Source organism: Rhamphochromis sp. 'chilingali', assembly GCF_963969265.1.
Source record: "Rhamphochromis sp. 'chilingali' genome assembly, chromosome: 22".
Lineage (NCBI taxonomy): Eukaryota > Metazoa > Chordata > Actinopteri > Cichliformes > Cichlidae > Rhamphochromis > Rhamphochromis sp. 'chilingali'.
The window spans coordinates 30,859,443-30,877,308 of NC_137950.1; the positions used below are offsets into that span (position 1 = coordinate 30,859,443).

Sequence of the window (17,866 nt, forward strand, 5' to 3'; positions counted from 1 at the left end):
ATAGCAATTTTTAGAAAAGAACCCAATACCTTTGTCACTATACAGTTGTACAGTGAGATACAGAGCATCTCCTACTCATTGCAAACATGCTGGGAGGGTGGCTCTATCCGCCTTAGTGCAGCTGCTGTACCATACAGAGGGTTGTGCGGTCAGCTGAGCGCACCATCCGCTCCGAGCTCCCTGACCTGCACTCAATCTACAGCAGGCGGTGCTGGACCAAGGCCAGGAAGATCGTGAAGGACCTCAGCCATCCCAACAACAGACTGTTCTCTCTGTTGAGGTCAGGAAAGCGATTCCGCTCCCTGAAGACCAACACAGAGAGACTGAGGAGGAGCTTCTTCCCGCAGGCGATACGGTCTCTCAATCACACCACCACACAGTACTGACCCACACATACGGTTCTTACACACACACTGGACTTTCTGGACTTTGGTTTTGCACAACACTGGTCACTATATTCTTCATTTCCGGTTAATACTTGTACAGCTGCTGTTATTGTGTATATATTTATTTATATTTAGATTTCTTCATACATTCTTATATAGTTCTATATTGTGTATTTTGTTGTACAGTTATTTTATTTTCAACTTTAATTTATATATTTATCTTTATCTTATTCTTCCCAGTTAAATTTACCCTTCATTCTAATTTGTGTTGTACAGTTATTTCATTTTTAACCTTAATTTATATTTTATTCCTTCCTAGTTAAATTTACCCTTTTTAATTTTTCATATTTATTTCCTATCTTATTCATAGCCTTTTCCTTTTTTGTTTTCTTTAGGTCACGAGCAGTTGTCCAAGCATTTCACTACATATCGTACTGTGTATGACTGTGTACGTGACAAATAAAATTTGAATTTGAATTTTTTGAATTTGAATACTGTGATGCAGTAAGTTAGTAGGCTCTCAATGGGCGAGTTGTGGAAGGGTGAGCTGTAGTCCACAAAGAGCATTCTGGCGTAGCTCTGCCGCTGTTCTAGGTGACTCAGCACCGAGTGGAGGGTGATGGCATCTTCTGTGGATCTGTTTGCGCGGTATGCAAACTGGTGGGGGTCGAATTCTGGGGGGAGGTAATCCTTGGTGTGCTGAAGGACTAGTCTCTCAAAGCATTTCATGATTACGGGTGTGAGGGCCACAGGGCAATAATAGTTCAGGCTGGTGATGGGAGACTTCTTTGGTACTGGGATGATTGTGGCTGATTTTAGACAGGATGGGATGGCTGCTTCATCCAGTGAGAGGTTGAAGAGTCTGGTGGAGATGAGGGTGAGCTGGTGGCCACATGGTCTTAGCACTTTACCACGTATTCCGTCTGGACCGGCCGCCTTCCTGGGGTTCACTGCTAGGAACACTCATCTGACATCGTGCTCCGTTACAGTGAATGGAGCGGTGCAGGAACCAGGTGAGGATGACGATGGGAGCAGGGCTGAGGCAGATGAATGCTGCTGTTGTGGTGTTTCAAAGTGGGCGAAGAAGCTGTTTATTTCCTCTGCCAGCTGCACACTCAGGTTTTCTGTTTTCACAGTTCTGCCTCTGTGGTTTATGATGTCGATTATTCCCTGCCACACCTCTCGTGTGTTGTTGCTGGACAGGTGGGACCCCTTTTCAGGTCAGCTCGAGCAGACCTGTACAGAGCTCTGTCAACAGACCTAAAGTCGGCATTGTGGGCTTTGAGGAGTGTGCAGACCTCGCCGGTCATCCAGGGTTTTTGGTTTGGGAAAACCTGAATGCTTTTGTCCACAGTCACATTTGCAATACAGAACTTGATATAGTCCAGTACTGATCCTGTGAATGTTTCTAATGCAATATATTAAACTTTACCAATGTAACGCTGCCAAATCAATTTTGAAAATATCTGTGGATTTTGTATTGAAAAATGCAGGTATCTTTCAGATTTATTTTTATGTTATCAAAAATGTATTAAAAGTATAAGCATGAAAAATTACAAGAGTGCAATAAAAAATATAACCAAACAAGCTTAATTTACAGTTTGAAATACAGAAGATAATGAAAATATATAATAATCCCCATATCCAAGTATCAAGACGTGTAAAAACAATTTACATTCTTTCCTCAGTTTCTATTAATAAGACTTAAATTTACATGAAATTATTCAAAATTATATACATTATTCATAAGGAGACAAAGAATTCAGAAACAACATGGAGAATGTCTTGATGCACGCTCAATCATCCAGGTAATTAAATCCCTAAAGGTTGATTCTGTTCATCTGGACGTAGCGTTTTCAATGGGAGAAAAGTTTTGTCACTCATCCAGGTGACTTCTGCAGTCTCAGCTGACTGCAGGTTTCCCTAATCTTATAATACTAATAATAATAATGGATTCCATTTATAAAGCGCTTTTCGAGACCCTCAGAGCGCTTTACAAATCCACTATTCATTCACACACGGGTGGAGGCAGCTACAGTTGTAGCCACAGCTGCCCTGAGGCAGACTGACAGAAGCGAGGCTGCCATATCGCGCCATCGGCCCCTCTGGCCAACACCAGTCGGTTTTAGATGAAGTGTCTCGCCCAAGGACACAAGGACCGAGACTGTGGGAGCCGGGGCTCAAACCGGCAACCTTCCGATTACAAGACGAACTGCCAACTCTCATTATGCAATGTACTGTTTAAAAGAAAAACCTTTTTTTTTTGCCTTGACAACATACATTCATCTTCATTTCAAATAAGTAGTTATTTTTCACACAGAGAGCAATACCACTCTCCAGCCTCTGCTGTCCAAAACTCTGTATTCATCTGGAGGCACTGTGTGTGAAACCACTTTAAATAGCTCTCATGCAGGAACAAAGATATTGTATAAAATGAAGTGAGGGAATGGAGCTATAAATAGATTAATATGGAGATATGAAAATAAACTTATATATAGACATAGGAACACAAGTTTTAACATTAATGTAATATAAGCATACAGGTGTCTAAGCAAACATTGTGGCATACAAAGTGAGAGTGCAGTGAGTCATGTTTATTCCTGTTCAGTATGTGTCTGACACAAGTGGATGAATGAAAAAGTCTGACAGCAGCAGCAACAACAGACTATGCCTTCCTGATGACTTTCTATCTGTTTACATCTTTTTCTTTGATGCCTGTATCCCAGCTTGAAGAGTCCTGGACCCTTTTTCTAGTCAGTGGGTGTGTGGGCAGACAACTCTGGCTTGTCACCCAGTTGGATTTCCTGGTATTTGTAAGATGGCACTATCTACAAATCAGGACACATTAACTATGATATTAAAAAATGACATGATGACATAGTTCTTGGTCAGTTTACCAAGCATTTCTCAGCTTTGTTCTTTATAGTTCTGTTCATCATATCATTGCTTGTGAGTCCTGGATTATTTGATGATATGTTTACATTATGTATTCTTTTGTTTTCAGTTCCATGTTGCTTTTAAGTGTAGTTCTTCTTCAGCGTTCCACAAGTGGATGGAAGACTTGTGAAAACACTCTAGTGTTAAAGCCAGTCTTGTCTTCATGTCTGAAGTACATTATTCTATTCTATTCTATTCTATTCTATTCTATTCTATTCTATTCTATTCTATTCTATTCTATTCTATTTATAGTAAGTAAGTAAACTTTATTTATTAAGCGCTTTTCGCAGACAGGCAATCACAAAGCGCTGTACTTTAATATTAAAATATTAAAATAAACAATAAAATCAATAGACATTATACACAATGTAAAAGATCAAATGTAAATAATGTAAAAAAAATAAAATAAAATATGTAGATCAACAAAAGGCTTGTTTGAACAGAAGAGTTTTTAACTGTTTTTTAAAAGAATCCACAGAGTCAAGCAAACGTAACTGTAGTGGTAAACTGTTCCACAGCCTTGGTGCAACAGACTGAAAAGCTCCGCCCCTTTTGTCTTCAATCGTGTACGGGGAACAACTAAGAGACTCTGAGTCTGTGAGCGGAGATGACGAGCGCCAAATCACAACAACAGTCACATAAAGACACTTTATGTTGCTGGGTAAAAACGCAACAATAATACAAAGAAAACCCCAACAATTTAAGTACCCATATGAGCTAACATTTAGTGTGAGTGGGAAGGAAAAACTCCATTTGAAGAGGTAGAAACATCTGGCAGAAACAGGCTCAAGGAGAGACAGCCATCTACTGTGACTGGCTGAGGTTGATGAAAAGGAGACAGGACAACATACACACTGTGCAAGAGATATTAACTAATGATTAAATGCAGAGAGGTGTAGAAACACAGAACGAGCAAAGAAGGAAAAAATTCATACATGATGGGAAGCCCACCGTTCCTAGGCTTATTGCAGCACAAATAAGGGAAGATTCAGGGTCACCTGATCCACTATAACTGTATTATTTGTCAAAACGGAGGGTTTTAATGCTAATCTCAAAAGCAGAGACGGGTGTTTGTCTTCTGAATTAATATAGAATAGAATAGAATAGAATAGAATTCAACTTTATTATCCACAGAAGAGAGGTCTAAGAGATGAAGACTTACCGTTCAACCTTAAAATTCTATAGGAACCACAAGTACACCTAATACTCCAAAATTAAAATCTGGATTTCATTTTTTTTCTTTTTCTTTTTTTTTCTTCTTTTGTGTCCCGTTTGGATCTTTAGCATCAGAATTGTTGTCTTAAGGCCAAGAAAGATGCCAAGCGGATTTATTTTACCAAGTGGATCATCATGGCCTTGCCATATTGGTCCATTTGATTGACCTTTATTATAATTATGAATTTATTTTATTTTCAGTTGCTACAAACGGGACAGACATGACTGGGGGATAGGACAGGGAGAAAGAATGAAAGAAAGAGAGGGAGAGAAAGAAAACCAGAGGGGAGAAGAGACGGTGAGAAGGAGGGGAAGAAAGAAAAAAACAAAACAAACAAAACAAAACACCTGGGTCACCTGTATGGAGAAAAAAACAGAAGAGAAAGCAAACAACAAAGAGCAACATAATAAAAAAACCCGGCACCATCACAATAAACTAGCTAGCAGTAGATATCAGTAGATACTAAATAATAAACGATATTGTGCAGCACGCAAGATAGACAGCGCACAATGTGCTTTGAGGCAGCAGCCAAGAAAGCTGTAGTCCGCGTCTGTGAATACCCGTGTGTACACCTGTGTGCACACCTGTGTGGATCAGCATGCTTGCATTCCAAAGGTTTCTCCATGTAACAATCTGCTAGAGGGTGTGGGGGGGCCACAGCCCCGTCCTCCAGGGCATGAAGCAGGTATGGAGGAGATCAAAACTCCAGACATCCAGAGGCCCCCAGAACACAAGAGACCAAGGAAGACCAACAGAGGGGCAGCTGCGCCACTGTCCCAGAAAGAGCTGAGGAGAGCCCCAGATGAGGGCTCACTCAGCAGCCGCGGAGCAGAAGCCAGGGGGAGTTGCAGTGACGCGCCCGTGAGCTCCGCCGGCAGCCAGCCGTGCCTGAGTGACCGAGCCCCAGGCCGAGAGGCCGGGGGCACCCCACCTCCGAAGTGGCCCGAGCGAGCCCCAGGCTCCAGGCCCCGATAAGCGGCCGCCAAGGAGTGAGCCGGCGTGAGTCTGGATTTCAAAGCGAGTCAGTGAAGACAAGCAAATATGCTGTCTCTTCATAGTCCCTGTCATGACTCTCTCAGCGGCACTTTTGATCCATCAATATTAAACAATTATTAAACCTGGCCCAGAGGTACAGTAGGTGTCCCAGAGAAGGAACATGTTGAAAGTTGGACCTCAACTATTCAGGATGATTTTTAATGAATTTTTGAAATTTCCATAATTGTATTGGCTGTGTTGGGCTGTTCCATTGTAATTTGTGTGCGCGCGTGTGCGTGTGACTGTTCGCGCGCGCGCACGTGTGCGCGGGTCTAGCCTTTCAATCAGGATATAAAGCGAAAAGGCGCTACCGTAAAGACTGGTGTAAAAGCGCAAGGAAATTTATGCGGCGGAGAAGAAGCGGCTGGCTTGACCGCGGCTCACAAATGACGGCTCACTTTACCGCGGTTCAAAGCTCAGGGTCACTGATTGTGTCAGTGGGTCCGGGAGGTTTTTCAGTGATCTGCGAGCTCCTGGACTGATGCTGTTTCTCACATTTTTACTGATTTCCTTGGTTTAAAGTCTTTGTGCTACGCAAACCACTCAAACTTGATGTTTTCTAATATTTCGCAGTGATTTACAGACACAGGTCTTTCGCAGCGACCGCACAGAGAAGCTTCTCGTCTCTGAGCCGCTGCTGCAGGTTTTAAACTGAAACTAAATGAGCGTTAAATCGTTTGGATCAAAGCTTCTTCCTGCTCTCAAACATTTTACACTTTCAGCTCTTTTGTTTTTGAGGATTTGCTGTTTTTTCAACAATACAAAGTTTTTTTTATTCCAAACTGCATCCTGACATCACCCTCACTCACTAATGTTTTCAAAGTTTTTCAGGATTTTAGAGAGAAAACGGACATAAAGACAACAAACAATAAAACTATACCAAAGGTTCAGACTGAAGCTGAATGCGTGACGTGAATCTGATGAGAAGTCGCGCACGTATTTCTGATGGACAATAATCAGCTGGATTTATAGAATTTAATCTTTCAATCTTAATCTTCAACCTACAGGAAGAACATAAAGAAAATCTGTAGCTGTTCAGCAGCAGCAGCGGCACAGGTGTGCGCTCCACCTGAATACGTGCAGAGGAGAGCCTGCTGGAGCCGTCCACCGCCCCTCCATCCTCCCTGCTGCCTGTGAGCGGAAACTCTGGTTTAAATAACACGATCCCACATTATTCATGTTAGTTTTAACTCATTCGTACCGAAACGACGTTCTTGTCTTGCTCAGCGATTGTTTCGTGAACAGGAAGCGTTCAGCGTCTCTATTAAACACAAACATTTAAACACAACACAGATATAAAACTGCTAAAACGCTGCCACCTTGTGGTAAATGTGTTTATTTCTCCAAAGAAATGACAAGAATAAATCACTGATAATAAACGATAATAATTTTCTCGGTTACATCATTTAGCTGGAATCTGCAGGTTTTCCTTTAACAAACATTTCCACCTTAAATCAAGCAGAAAAAAACACGTAAAGTCACCTGAATGTGACAAATGTTCCTGCGGCGCTGCTCGTTTCCACCCATTTGTACTTTTCTGAGGACATAAAACAGATTCTGGATCTTTTGCATTGATCTTATTCTGAGCAGACTGACTCCACGTGGACCCGCAGGCGCGCGCCGGTCTGTGGATCCGCAGGCGCGCGCTGCGTTCAGGGTTTTGGCTGCTGTGACAGAAAACATTTTACATTTCTTGCAAAAACAAATTTGACACTTTTTTGTTTCTCGAACAGAAGGCAAAGTCAAACACGTGATTTTACAGGATGCCGTGATGAATAAATAAAACCAGTCTGTTCTCTGCTGTCCACGCCTGTGATGATGTCACGTACAGGTGTGATGCGGGTGTGAGTGGAGAGTCTCAGCTCGGGCAAGCGCACTTGCACTCAGATATGAGTGGGTACTGCACCGGGATCCACGCGCACCGGAGCGCGTTCCTGCGCCGGCAGCGCCACCGCAGCAGGGTCACGTGCGCGGCTCTGGCGGGCGTGCACAGCATGCCCTCGGGCACCGAGCACGAGCGCTTGTTGGAGCAGCTGCCCACTTTCACGTAGCGCGGCCAGAAGCGCGCGCCCAGGTCACTCCAGGCGTGCTGCACCGGGCACGCGGCACGCGCCCACAGCCACTGTTGCAGCCGGCGGCGCAGCTTCCGGCCGCGCGGCGGTTCCGGGACCCCCGGGGAGACCGGGGGCTCCTGCGGCGGGGATGCGGACATGAAGCGCGGGTCGAAGCGGGCTCCCAGCAAGCCACGCAGCTCCGTGACGTTCAGGTCCCGCTCCGTGGGGTCCAGCGCTGGGTCCGGGTCCTCCTGCAGAGCCTCCACCGGTAGACCGTCCCCGGGGACCGGCCGCAGCAGGAAGCAGTGCTGACACGCCCCCTCCTCCGTCCCAAAGCCTACGGAGAGCACGAGCGCCAACACGGCCAGGAGGGAAGAGGGCTCCATGTCCACGAGCCACACCCCCACGCAGGTATCCAGAAAGACCTTAGCAACCGTAAGAGCGCGCGGGGCGCAGAGACTGGTCCGCGCAGTCCGTGTCCAGGTCCACGGCGCGCGGGACTCCACGCGCGGTCCGCATGCTGCTGCTGGTTCTCCCGAAGCCCGAGTGAAGCCTCCGCTCGCTGCAGCCAGATATCCTGCAGGGTGCTGATGTCATCCACGCCGGGCCCACCCCCTCCCTAGATACTCCAAGTTCACGCACAAGCGCGTGACCGCGAGGAGGAGGAGGAGGAGGAGAGGAAAGCACCAGGAGGAATCCACGCGTGATGACGGTGAGCTCATAAAGTCAGCACAGACATGAAGTAAAAGCGCGAGTGGTACAAATACTCCAAAGTACTGTGGAAGTACTCACATGCCACTTGGCTGCAGGGGTGTATTTAGCTGAGGTGCCCCCCCCCCCCCCCCCCACAGCTTTGAAAGGAATGTAACTCAGTACATTTACTGCCAGTTACTCTGCTACTTTCTGCTTTCACTCCAATATTTTCTATGTAAATATTTTAGAGGTTAATTCCTGTAGTTTTTGCAGATCAGTTGAATCATTACAGAGCAGCTACACAAACATCTGGAAGAGGCTTTGCACAGGATGTGGACTCATCTGCACCCTGAACCTGAACCTTGAGGGGTCAAATGTCGCTTTTGATTTGACATTTACCTGTTAAATCAACTGTTTACCTTGTTTAGTAAATGCAAATAAATAGATTTGCATTTAAGAAATATAATAAATATAAATGGTAAATGGCCTGCATTTGTATAGCGCTTTACTCAGTCCCTCAGGACCCCAAAGCCCTTTATACTACATCCAGTCATCCACCCATTCACACACTGGTGACGGCAGCTACACTGTAGCCACAGCTGCCCTGGGGCGCACTGACAGGGCACACATTATTATATATATAGATATAGATATAACACATTGTAAATTTCAAAACATGCACAGAACTGCAGAACAGCAGCTGTCCCAAATCTGTAAACTCTGTTAATATCAGTTTCTTTCTCTTGCTGTCACTCCTCACAAACCTGTTCAGTGAGCACCTCCTGCTGCTGTCCTCAGGAAACCCCGTTTTTACTGTTGTTTATATAAAGCAGGACATTTGTTCCAGAAGGTTCATTCAGATTAACATCTTCTTTATGTCTTCATGTTTATGTCTTTTGTCACATTCATTACTGCCGGTGACGACGTGCAGCAGACCCTCGTCAGTCCCCTCAGCCTGAAAATGTGAGGAAGGGTCGTGAAGTCAGAGTGGACATCAGGCGGAAGCTGAAGTGGTGCGGTGAGAGCTCTGCGATCGCCAGCCTGACGGAGTCTTCAGGTCAAGCAGCGTGGAGCACTACTTCCTGCCAGGATTCCCAACAGGAAGCAGCGTGGACACCTGTAAGCCAACAGCTCGCTGGGACTCATGTGACAGGCTTCAGACACGCCTCTTTAATGAACGCAGCCCAGGAGGCTTAAAGCAGCGCTCCATTTATTTCTGCCTCCTTACCTGCTGGTGACGAGGCAGCAGGTGTGCTTCTATGAATGTTTTTGTTTCATGCTGTTTTATTTCCGCTGTCAGCTTCATCGTTACCGACTCTGTAAACCTGACACTGAACCTCCAGCTTCACTTCATAAACTTCGCTTTGAAAGGTGATTTCTGAATTCATAAAGTTATTATTCTCATGTACATATCAGGTGTTTTAGAAAGAGACCTCCAAACAGGACAAAAATAAATGTCTTACATACAGCTGATCGTTCACACCACACGAATGATCACTAGATACTGTGTAATACTCAGAGACTGCAGCTGTGGACAGAATAAACCTGATTGTGCAGGTGGAAAGATGCTGAGTTCAAACTGTGACTCTGAAGATCCTGATGGATGACAAAGATGTTGATTTATGGTTTTTATCCACGTCCAGCTCTGCAAGGTTCCCTAAACAGTCGAGGTTTTCTTTGTGACCCCTGCCGCCCTCCCACCTCCGGCTCCTGCTGAATTTTGGGTAATTTTGTGGCCGGTGGCAGCATGTGACGGGCGCCATTAAACTGTCATATCTGTGTGGGGAGGAAGTCAGCGGCAGTGAGATAAGATAAGACTGCCTCTCTTTGTAAACCTTTTATCCCTCGCTTCCACATCGGGGTCCACAGAGGAGCCCCGGGGGACTTGAGTCCACGCTGCGATGGATGCAGAGCACCTCAAGCACCTTTCAGGTCGGAGGGAAAGGCACCGGCGAGCTCTGAGGAACCGTCTGAGCTTCACATCTGGTGAAAAAAAACACATTTGGTTCAAACATCAGCTCAGACGACAGCTTCACTCCTTCATGTCCCAAATAAGAGCATTACTGACGCGTCCAGATCGAGAAAGTCGTAAAATGGTTTGTCGTTGCGTCGGCTGTCATGCCGGCGTCAGCGCTCAGGGAGCTAACCCTCACAGCGACTTCACCGTTCATGGCTGAGAGCATGAATCAAATCACGAAATGATGAAATCCTCGGGTCTTTAAACTCATCACAGTGCAAATATTTTAACCTCTGCTAACCTGCCCCACAGCATGAGGAGGATTTAACTCCAGATCTTTCTTCATGTATCTGGTGATGTTTTGAGCAAACCTGGTGAAGAGCAGTGCTCGAGTTTTTCTTTCCCACTGTCGCCGAGTGTTTGATAGTTTCTCTGTATTACTGAAGCGTCTTTAACCCTATAAAACGAATTTAGGTGGCTGTTGATGTGACCGACTCTGAAATTGTATTTTTATCCTTTTGGATAAAAGGAGGCCAAACATCCTGAAGAACCTAAAAAAACTCGTCCGATTATTTTAAACTCAGGTGTAAAAACCTGAACTTTGAATCCCGGCAGAGCAGTTTTCATTCATTCTGCAGCTCGAGCTGTTGTTGTTGTTGCTGACGTGATGGGAGTCGCGTCCTTGGTCTTCTCTGTGATTGTGGAAACGTGGAAAATGGACCTTTGAGACCGTTTCCGTCCTCCTGCTTTCACTTTGAAGCCAAACACGCACTCGTGCTTTTATTGACGCATCAGTCAGGATTTATTGGGGAAATTGAGGAGATTTAACAGGTAAATTTATTCAGTGTGTTCTGCTTTAAAGCGATCAGAAAAACATCTGTTTGCACGTCTGTGCTTCGACTCGTGTGTCCGGGGTTCAGCTTCTTTGAAACAATAATTCTGGCGGTGGGAGGGCGGGGCTGAAACCTCTGATAACGGCCCGTTTCGTGTCTGTTTTTTTGCGCTTGACCTGATCCCGCCACCTTGAAGCCTTCGCGCCCAAATGGACCGTCCAAATTGCCCTGGTCATCTCACCATCAAAGCCAGAATTACACCAACAACAAACAACAGCTCCCCGCTCCCGGTTTTATCTGGCCGGGTCACGGACGAAGCAGCCGGCCTGTTTCTCCTTCATCCTGGGAGGCCCTTTGATTCGTTATTAAGATTACGCTAACGTTATATTTGAACATCAGAGGAGCAGTTAGGACCTGCAGGAGTCCCGACTAAAGGCTGGAAACCCACTGATCCACTGCGCTGGGCCATATCGCAGCCCGGCTTCGGAAAATCAAAGGAAAACGTGATTCAGAACATGTGGATCTGTCTGTAGTGGAAAGACGAGGGAGGAACACAGCGGCTAAATGGAAACTATGGAGAATGCTAATGGCACTACGAGGCTTTTGATGATAAGTGAATGAGAAGGTGACGTGATGTTTTTACCCCAAAAGCCTCGAGGACACCGAGAAGAGTGAACTCCAGAAGTGGGAGTTTGATGGAAAAGCAGGAAACAGAAGGATTATTACAGCACGTTCACATCAGTCGCAACATCTGCTCATATAGGAGACTTTGAAAGGAAAAACAGATTCAAATACAAAACAATACACTTCAACATTACAGAGGCGGCTTAAAGAGGACCGAGTGTTCTCGAGGGTCGGCGTCAGAGGCCGAGGACAGAGCCGCCGTTCGAGTTCCCGTAGTCGGACAGGAAGTGGTTGCACTTCAGCCGGAGTGCAGCAGGGGGCGTTTACGTGGAGAGTCATGAGTGACTGGAAGTGAACGAGCTGAAAATGATCTCCACCTGCTTCGTCATTTAAAACTACAGCAGGCGCATGGCTTCATTACTGCAGAGCCTTTGCTTTCCACCTTAAAGCACCTGCAGGCCTGTTGTGAACAGCTGTTAAATAAATGAAGTTAAATTGAATCCACACATTTTGTTTTAGTTTTCATGAATCATAGCATGTCAAAGCATCGGCGTCCTTTAGCGATTTTGCCCTCAAACACTGGTCAGTGACGGGTTCGGGACAGGACGTCGTCCCTCCACGGCGCCTGTTTCAGACCATAATAACGTTTCCACCAAGCGTCGGTAACAGCAGGCGCTGCGATGAAACGGACACTTGTTCTCTAATTTCACTGAAACATTCTGCTCCACTGTCAGAAACATGGAGCTGTTGTCACGACCTGCGGGATCGGCAAGATCAGCATCTCTTCACTCTTAGCCCCCCTTCTCTTCTCTTTTTCCTCTCCCCTGTTTTGCTGGGGCGGAACTCATGGCGGCTTCACGCCCTCGGTCCACGCCTTCCTGGATTGGGAACACCTGGGCCTCATCAGACCAGCTGGTATATTAGGAGGAGATCAGCTGTTCAATGCTGGATTGTTGTGAAGGCTCTTGTCAGTACACACCTAGCTCAAGTTTCCCGTGCCTCTGTCCCAGAGACTTAACGTGTTCCCAGATTCCCCGGACCCATCCCCGTGTTTCCCCGTGTGGAGTGTGGAAGGAGTGACAGGTCGCTAGCGGAGTGGAGAGAGGCTGTTCTGAGCGCGTGTGTGATTTCCCCGTTTTCCCTGGAGCCCTGCCCCTCACGTCTTGTATATAGCACTAACCTCGCACCGTCTGTACATACACTTGGTGAAGATCTGTAAATAAACTATCTCTGTTTGAACGCTACCCAGGAGTCCTGCGAGTGGATCCTCTAAGCAACTCGTGACAGCTGTGGTGAAACTGAATGAAGGCCTGACGTCTGCTCAGCTCGCAGTCTGAGCTGCTGGACCGTCCTGCCTGCAGAGCGGCGATCCTGTGGCTTGGACCGACGCTCCTGAATGCTCCGGGAGCTCCAGCTGGAAAACTCCCTCCCAGCGGTGGTGTGAGATTCCAGCTGGTTCACACCCTCCCACACGGCGTCCTGTGACCGCAGCCGCCCGGCGTGCAGCTCAGGAGCTCGGCCGATTCCTCCAACACCTACGGGCTGACCTCCGAGAGACCACAAACACCGTCCACAGTGACGCTCGGTGGCTTTTTACTGTTCTACAGTTTAATACTCTGAGCTCAGAAACGTGAAACTGTGTTCATGCTTCCTCGCGCTGTGCCAGACTCTGTCATCCTTTGTTCTGACCTGTGATTCAGATTTTGCAGAGACAATAAATCCCTTCTAATCAGAGCTAAACCTGGTTCACAGCAAGACATGAATCTAATTTGAAGCCAGAATTAAATACGGTTGAAAGCTGACATTAAACCTGAATTAAAGCCTCCTTTAAGACACTTAAATCCAATTTGAGGTTGTATGAAGATTTAAAACCAGTTTTAAATGTGGTTTAGAGCCTGGATTAAACTTTTACTTAAAGCTCAGGTTAGACCTGATTTAAAGTTAAGCTTTAATTCAGATTGAACGCTGACATTAAGCTGTTATCATGTCTAAATTATTGAAAAATTTAATTACACTTACATTAAGCCCGATGGCAGCCAGTATAAAACCCGATTTAGAGTCACCATTAAACCAGACCTAATCCAGACTGCAGCTGCCTTAAACCCGAGCTTTCTGAAGCAAAGCTGTGACTGAACACACCACCTAAGGAATAAAGAGTGTTGTTTACCCAGAATGCCACAGGCACAGCGCACAAACCTCACAAACAGCAGGTGGCAGGTTGAAGTGCACGACATCAACATGAGTTTATTTCAGCTGGTAAAATACATGTCCACGGTAAAATACATCCATTCCTGTGAGGTTGCAAAATGTCAAAATGCATGAACACTTTTTGTAAAGCAGTCCATAAAAAACACGTCATCAACGTCTGCTGCGAATAAATAAAGTGGCATCAAAGTGAACGCAAAAGGCATTTTTAGATAAATGGAGGTGATCCAGAAATATACAAACAGAAGGTCGACTCGGCGTTTCTGAGTCCGCACATCACGACAAAATACCAGACGTGATAAAAACAGCAGAAAGAAAACATGAAGACAGAGTGAAATCAATAAAAACAAACAAAGTTTAGGCGTTCAGCCTTTCAGAATAAAAGCCTTTGTGAGACAAACAGGAGCCTCAAAATCAATAAACTCAACTTACTGTGGAGCGAGTCACCCGGCTGCTGCTTTCATTACTCTAATGAAGTGAAACTGTCTCCTTCCTGCTGTTTATTACAACTTTTATTTCCATAGCTGTAGCCAACACCTTTGTAGTCATCAGTCAAGTTTCCATCCAGCTTTCATGTTTTCAATTCAAGCATTAAATTCAAATAAAGAAATGTTGACGGAAACTTTTTACGGTGTTCCCCATTTGCAGTGTTTTTGAGTTTGATGAGGTATGGATGGAAATGACATTTCTAATGTAACGTTAGCTGGCGTCATCTTGTACTCGTACACAAGGAAACTAAAACTAGAATAGCCGTTTAACGTGAACGTCGACAGCTAAACACAAACATGACTTTTTGTAGAACTATCGAAATTCACAGTACGACACGCGGTGGGTTGAATTTTCGGGTCAAATACTCATCGAATGACTACGATCAGTCTTTATTAATTTTGCTTGTACATAATCAGAAGATGTGATGGCCACAGGTACAAAAACAAAATTTAAATCGTTATAAACTGGTTTAGCTTAAGGTCCTGTCCACATGTACACAGGCATTTAGTTAATGTGACTTTTTCTGGGCCTTTTGGTCCCAAAGTAAACATTTATTGTTTATAGTCTTTTGAGCTGCCAGCATTTTTATGCAGTGAGGCTTATATCGCCACCTGCTGGCACGCTCTTGATATTTTTCAAAAAGAAATCCTTGCTTTAAAAAATACCCGTGTATATGAGGACGTAGCCTAATGCTGACAGTCAGATGTTCGATACCAAAATCATGTCTCGTGTCAAGCTTCAGAACTGTTGGCAGATCCAGGAAACCTTTGTTAGTACTGACAGAAAATGCTGTAAATGTTTGAACTCCACTGAATAGCCGGTGTGACGTTACAGCTAGCTGGCTAACCGCCCTGCCTTTAATCCCTCTACATTACCACATCTTTTAATTTAATGCTTTTGCTTCAACTCAATCGTCTTAGACTTAATAATGATAATTTTGCTAGCTGGCTAATTAGGATTCACAGTTTTCGCCCACAATAACATTGGCAAGCGGTCCTAGTTAGTTTAGCTAGCTTAAGTAACTAAATTGAATGCGTTAAAATAGTGGATAGATCGTAAAATTATCTGATAGTCCTGTTTGGCTAACCTATGTTCGTTACATAAAACTGGTGTTTCCTCTGGCTAATGCTAGCTAGTGCTCTAACATGAGCGTTCGTTTTGTCGTCATGTGGAGCCAAAAGATAAACATGACGTTCTTTGGATTTTTTAGGGAACTTTAGCCTATGAAATGACAGGTTACTGAGGTTTAACCATGTGACTTGTTCACCACTGTAGACACATGACAATCATGGAGTCAGCGTAGATAATTATAAGACTTGAGACCAGTCTGAAACCATCTGCCATCCACCGGTTGTTTCCTGATCATTTCCAGACCAGTTGCGAGGGGTAAATGATTACTAAAGTGTCAGCCACGCAGGTCTACGGCCCGATCAGTGGTAACTAACCCTTGCTAAGGAAAATGTGCATTCTCCAACTGTCCAAAGTTCCTTGTGATGACTTTGGTTCCTAACATGTTGCTGCGGTCTTAGTCCGAATGGAAGAAACAGACCTGAAAACAAACACCGTCCAAAGTATGACACAAACCTTCTCCATCATTTCTGGTTCACATCGCACTTTTTCAAGTTTTACTACAGCCGGGCTAACAGTTAGCAAACATGAAAAACTACAGACAACCTGTGAGCAACAAGTGATCGCTAAGACGTTTTTGGTGTTCCACCGTCTTGGCAACCCATTTCAACCAAAGACCTCAGGAACCAAGGCCAATCAGTTCGGGAATACACATTTCCATAGTAACCATGGTGGTTGCATCTCGCCCACGGCAGACGACGTGTTCATGACATCACGCGAGAAACCTCAATAATCCTGATTTTTAAATGACTTCAGCTTCCGTTCAGATATTGGCGATAACCTTTAGCACGGACATGATTTTGGTAACGATCTTCTCTGTAACTCTCAGTATGAAAACTAACAAATGATTTAACTACACCATGAGCTGTGCTAACGAGACAGCTGCAGCAGAAACGTGTTGGTACATTTATTGCGCGTCTGGTTGTAAAGCTGAAATCTTCAGACATCACTAAAGATCATCTGGAGACAGAATCAAACCTGTAAGCTGACGCCTTATCGTCAACCCTTTGTAGGACATTAAACTGACCTTTGTACAGTCACTGTGGTAGAAACTGCCAGAGTTAATGCCCAATTTAATCAAATATTTAATTAGCTTTAATTCCATAATCGCTATGTGCAAACGTTAAAAATGCACTTTTAAAATACTGTGCATACGTTAAGAATCTGTGCATGTTCAAACCGCTCTCCACTCTACATCACTTCTCTACAACACAGATGGAGCTGCTGCAAGTTTTAAGTAAAAAAGAAAAAAACAGAAGAGAAAACACCGCCATCGTGGAAGAAGCTGAACAAGAAGTCAACAAAGACAGCACAAACACCGTCAGGTCTGACCACACGGCGAAGGCTAAACCGGAACCCACAGACTCCCTGACATCATCATGCCGAACGAGAAAGGAAGCACAAAATGGACGTAAAGCTTCAGTCAAAGATTAAAACAAACAAAAACAACACCACAGACTACTTCATGCCAACAAAATACAGCTCCGACTAGTCATCCACATTCCAGGTAAAATAGTTGGTCTTTAAACCTGAAAATATAAAAATACTTCATGTTTTAAGGTTTTAGTGGTCTTTGTTTAGTGACTGAGGCCGTTTCCGTGCTCAACACTCAGCGATTAATATATTTATATATATTTTCTTCTTTTTAACACCAGGACAGCACACAGGAGCAGCTCAGAACAACAGTGATTGAAAGACGGGATTGGATCGTCACAGGCGGCCACGAACAAACAGGCTGAACCGTACATTCAAGTCGAGGGTGGGTATCCATGCTCTGAGGACGGGGTCCAAAAAATAACTCTAAACTGGGGATTTTTTCTTAAGCACAACAATCAATCAAACCACCTTTTTTTCTTTTCTTTTTGTTGGTCGACATGCAGAGTCTTGTGCAAAGTTCCTGGTCGGAGAAGCAGTGCTTGGTTTGTCGTTGCATTGACTTTTTTTCCTGGGTAACAGTCGATGCCATGGGTTCTGAGGCGTGGCAGAGTTGAACCAGCAACTTTAGTTGAGTTTACAATCTGCGGAGGTCGGAGGGCAGCTCGTCAGCAACACACCCGGCCAATCACCACTGTGGTAAAAAAAGGAAGGGCGGGGAATAGTTAGCTGAGATACTGTGAATAATGATGGATCTGAAACCTGCATTCTTTCTAATGTCCAGCAGGGGGCGACTCCTCAGGTCAACAGTATAAACAAATAGTTTCTCACAACTGTCGACTGTTCCAGTATTGAATGTTTATACTGATCGTGACCAAAGTTTCCAATAATGAGCTCAGTGCAGTAATCTAAACACTGCAGTTACATGGCCCCGC

The 17,866-nt window shown here is 44.8% G+C and overlaps 2 protein-coding genes across 5 annotated transcripts in view; both read right to left on the reverse strand.

Moving 5' to 3' along the window:
* Positions 1–6,896: 6,896 nt before the first annotated feature.
* On the reverse strand, positions 6,897–8,334 carry nog3 (noggin 3). Its single transcript, XM_080873641.1, has one exon. It carries the CDS (start codon positions 8,012–8,014, stop codon positions 7,433–7,435), a length of 582 nt encoding a protein of 193 aa, XP_080729767.1. The 5' UTR covers positions 8,015–8,334; the 3' UTR covers positions 6,897–7,432.
* A 5,615-nt stretch (positions 8,335–13,949) lies between these two features.
* Positions 13,950–17,866, reverse strand: part of ankfn1a (ankyrin repeat and fibronectin type III domain containing 1a) — a 106,127-nt gene continuing 102,210 nt past the window's right edge. For all 4 annotated transcript variants that reach the window (XM_080873260.1, XM_080873259.1, XM_080873258.1 and 1 more), the window contains one exon: positions 13,950–17,625. The gene's annotated coding sequence lies outside the window, so the exon portion shown is untranslated. The remainder of the gene's footprint in view (positions 17,626–17,866) is intronic.